Source organism: Haliaeetus leucocephalus, unplaced genomic scaffold, assembly GCF_000737465.1.
Source record: "Haliaeetus leucocephalus isolate CR32 unplaced genomic scaffold, Haliaeetus_leucocephalus-4.0 Scaffold261, whole genome shotgun sequence".
Classification (NCBI taxonomy): domain Eukaryota; kingdom Metazoa; phylum Chordata; class Aves; order Accipitriformes; family Accipitridae; genus Haliaeetus; species Haliaeetus leucocephalus.
The window spans coordinates 274,120-277,428 of NW_010972697.1; the positions used below are offsets into that span (position 1 = coordinate 274,120).

General features: G+C 62.8%; 2 protein-coding genes across 2 annotated transcripts in view; one reads left to right on the plus strand and one right to left on the minus strand.

Moving 5' to 3' along the window:
• Positions 1–94, minus strand: part of C3 (complement component 3) — a 16,462-nt gene extending 16,368 nt beyond the window's left edge. The window contains exon 1 of the mRNA XM_010568878.1: positions 24–94. Coding sequence (XP_010567180.1) covers positions 24–94 — 71 coding nt within the window. The remainder of the gene's footprint in view (positions 1–23) is intronic.
• A 961-nt stretch (positions 95–1,055) lies between these two features.
• VAV1 (vav 1 guanine nucleotide exchange factor) overlaps positions 1,056–3,309 on the plus strand; it is a 12,111-nt gene continuing 9,857 nt past the window's right edge. The window contains exons 1-4 of the mRNA XM_010568890.1: positions 1,056–1,924; positions 2,804–2,920; positions 3,016–3,074; positions 3,175–3,240. Coding sequence (XP_010567192.1) covers positions 1,721–1,924; positions 2,804–2,920; positions 3,016–3,074; positions 3,175–3,240 — 446 coding nt within the window. The 5' untranslated portion in view covers positions 1,056–1,720. The remainder of the gene's footprint in view (positions 1,925–2,803; positions 2,921–3,015; positions 3,075–3,174; positions 3,241–3,309) is intronic.

Sequence of the window (3,309 nt, forward strand, 5' to 3'; positions counted from 1 at the left end):
GGGGGGGGGTCCCAGTGACTCACATGTTGGCATAGGTGGGTGCCGCATGCAGCAGCAGGAGGCCGAGGAAGAGGGGCAGCACCGGAGCCCCCATGGCTGTAGCAGGGGATGGAGACAGGGGGGTCCAGGGGGGTCCCTTTATGGTGGCGCCACTGGTTAATGGGTAACCAGCACCCAGACGACTGGGTCCGCCCACACCAGCACCCTGGACGCCAGGGTCCACCCCTATACAAAGGGGGGAGGGGGGGCAAACATCTGGGTCCACCTGGGTGGGGGGGTTAGGGAGGGTCTGCCCAGAGCCCTAGGTCCACCCAAGCCAACAGAGTCTGGGACCCATTGAGAGGGGGTCCCCAGACCCCTGGATCCACCTGGGGGGGGGGCTGGGAACCACAAGATGACTGGGTCCACCCACATGGGCATGGGGGAGGGGTTGCCCGGACGCTTGGGTCCTTCCTCATTTCGGGGAAGGCGGCTGGCGGGGGGCCACGGGGAGTTGCGACACCGCGTCGAGGAGGGAGGGACACCAGAGCGGGGGAGGCGACGGGGAATGGGGGGACACCAGGGGAAACCCATGACCTTCCTGGGCTGTGGGGTGGGCAGGACCTGGACACCTGGGTACTTTCCTGGACCCTTGGTAGGACCCAGACTCCTGGGTGCCCCTCCAGGACCCTTGGCAGGACCCAGACATTTGGGTCCCCTTGGCAGGACCCGGACACCTGGGTGCCCCTCCGGGACCCTTAGAAGGACCCGGACACCTGGGTGCCTCATGGGACCCATTGGGTCACCATGCCCCGATGCCTAGGTCCCTCACAGGACCCTCGGTGTGGGTACAGGCCTCGGACGCCTGGGTCCCCCCATGAGTCCCCCATTCTCCCCACCGCAGGCCATGACCACAGGGGCCCCCCCAGAGGCAGCACCTCCTCCCCAGCCACAGGCGCCGGGGCGGGAAGGACCACGGCATCCGGGTGCCACACCGACGTTCCCATTGTCCCCCGCGACACCCCAGGGCGCAGGCGCGGCACTGCCGGCTTCCGGCACCCCCGAGAACCCCCAGGCTCGGCCGGGTCCCACTGCTGCCACCGCCTGTACCTGGGGGTCCCCAAGGCCACCGGACCCTCCCCAGACGTGGGTGTGCCGGGCGGGGAAGGAGCCCATCGGCACCCGGTCTTCTCCAGGCGTGACAGTAGTGGTGGGAAGGAGACCGACGCCAGCCGCTTCTCGCCGCCGGCGGCTGCGCCGTGGGGCCCCATCGCCACCAGCTCCTCCCCAGACGTGGTGGTTCTTGGCGGGGAAAGACCCCCCTTGCTGTAGGAGCCTCCCCAGAAGTGGTCGAAGACTCATCTCCATCAGCTCCTCCTCACCAGAAGTCATCCCACCAGGGCCTCACCTCCGTCAGCTCCTCACCGGACGTGGTCCCACCAAGGCCTCACCTCCATTGGAACCTCCCAAGAAGCGGTTGCACTGCAGGACTTCATTTTCTGCCTCTCCTCCCCAGGAGTGGTCCTACCAGGACCCATCTCCACTGGCTCCTCCCCAGAAGTAGTTGCACTGCAAGACCTCATCTTCTGCTGCTCCTTCCCAGAAGTGGTCCCACCAGAACCTCATCTCCATCGACTCCTCCCCAGAAGTGGTCCCACCTGGACCCATCTCCATTGGTTCCTCCCTCGTCACCATCCCACCGGCACTCCATCGCCATAGTCTCCCCCAGTCAGCAGGCGCCATGGAGGCATGGCGGCAGTGTGCCCACTGGCTGGTGGCGGCACGGGTGCTTCCCGCAGGGCATCGGGCGAGCAGCCCCGCGGGGCAGGTGTGGGACCTGGCGCAGGCGCTGCGGGACGGGGTGCTGCTCTGCCACCTCCTCAACGCCCTGCTGCCCCGCGCCGTGCCCCCCCGCGACATCTGTCCCCGTCCCCAGATGTCACAGGTGCGACCAGGGGCAAATACTCACCAGGGGAGTGGAACTGCCCCTGGGTGGGGTAACTGGGGGGGGGGGGGGATAATTGCCCCAGGAAAGGGTATGGGGGTGCTGGTTCCAGTGGGAATGATGGTGACAGTGACAATGACAGCACTGGTGTGAATGAGGTTGATGGCAACGGGGGTGATGGCAATGATGACAGGGTCGATGGTGGTGATGGTGACAGTGGGGGTGATGATGATGATGGTGGTGATGCTGGTGCCAATGGGGATGATGATGACACTGACAACAGGGCTGATAGTGACAATGACAGATGGTGAAAATGGGGATAATGGTGATGGTACCAATAGACAATGCTGTTGACAATGGGGATGATGAGAATGACAGTGATGGTGACAGTGATGGTGACAGTGGTGACAATGATGTTTGTGATGATGGGGGTGACCATGATGGTGTCGATGGGTGTGATGTTGATGGTGACGGTGACCATGGGGGTGATGATGGCCATGACCACAATGGTGGTGATGATGATGGTGCTGGTGCCAGTGAGGAGGACAGTGATGATGGTGTTGGTGACAGTGACAATCATGGTGATGATGGTGGTGACGGTGCTAATGGGAGTGACAGTGACAGTGTTGGTGATGATGATGGGGGTGACAGAGATGATGACAGTGTTGGTGACGGAGATGATGGACGTGCCAGTGTCAATGGTGGTGACAACGGTGGTCACAAATGGTGGAAGATGATGGGGCTGATGGTGCTGATGGGGATGACAGTGGTGGTGACAATGATGGCGATGGTGACAATGGGTGTGATAGAGATGATAGGGGTGACAACGGAGGGGGGAGTGGTGATGGTGCTGGTGATGGTGATGCGGTGCTACCACAGTTCCTGTGCCTGAGGAACATCCGCACCTTCCTGACCGCCTGCGCCGACAAGTTTGGGCTCCCGAAGCACCGGCTCTTCGGCGCTTTTGACCTCTTTGACGTCCAAGACTTCGGCAAGGTGGGACCCAGGTGTCTGGGTCAGACCTGGAGGGACCCAGGTGTCCGGCTCCACCCCCACACACACACATAAAATGTCCCCCTGTCTGTCCCCAGGTGATTGACACCCTCTCAACGCTCTCCTGGACCCCCATCGCCCAGAGCAAAGGCTTCACGTGAGTGCAGAGGACCCAGGCGTCTGAGCCCCCTCCCCAAAGGGACCCAGGCGTCAGGTCCCTGAGGGACCCAGGCATCTGGGCTGTGTGTCCCCCCCAGGCCCTTCCCTACCGAGGACTGCATTGGGGATGATGACATCTACAGCGGCCTCTCTGACCTCATCGAGTGAGTGGGGCAGATTGGGGGGGTGTTAGGGACATACTGGGGAGTACTGGGGGCAGGTTAGGGGTTTCA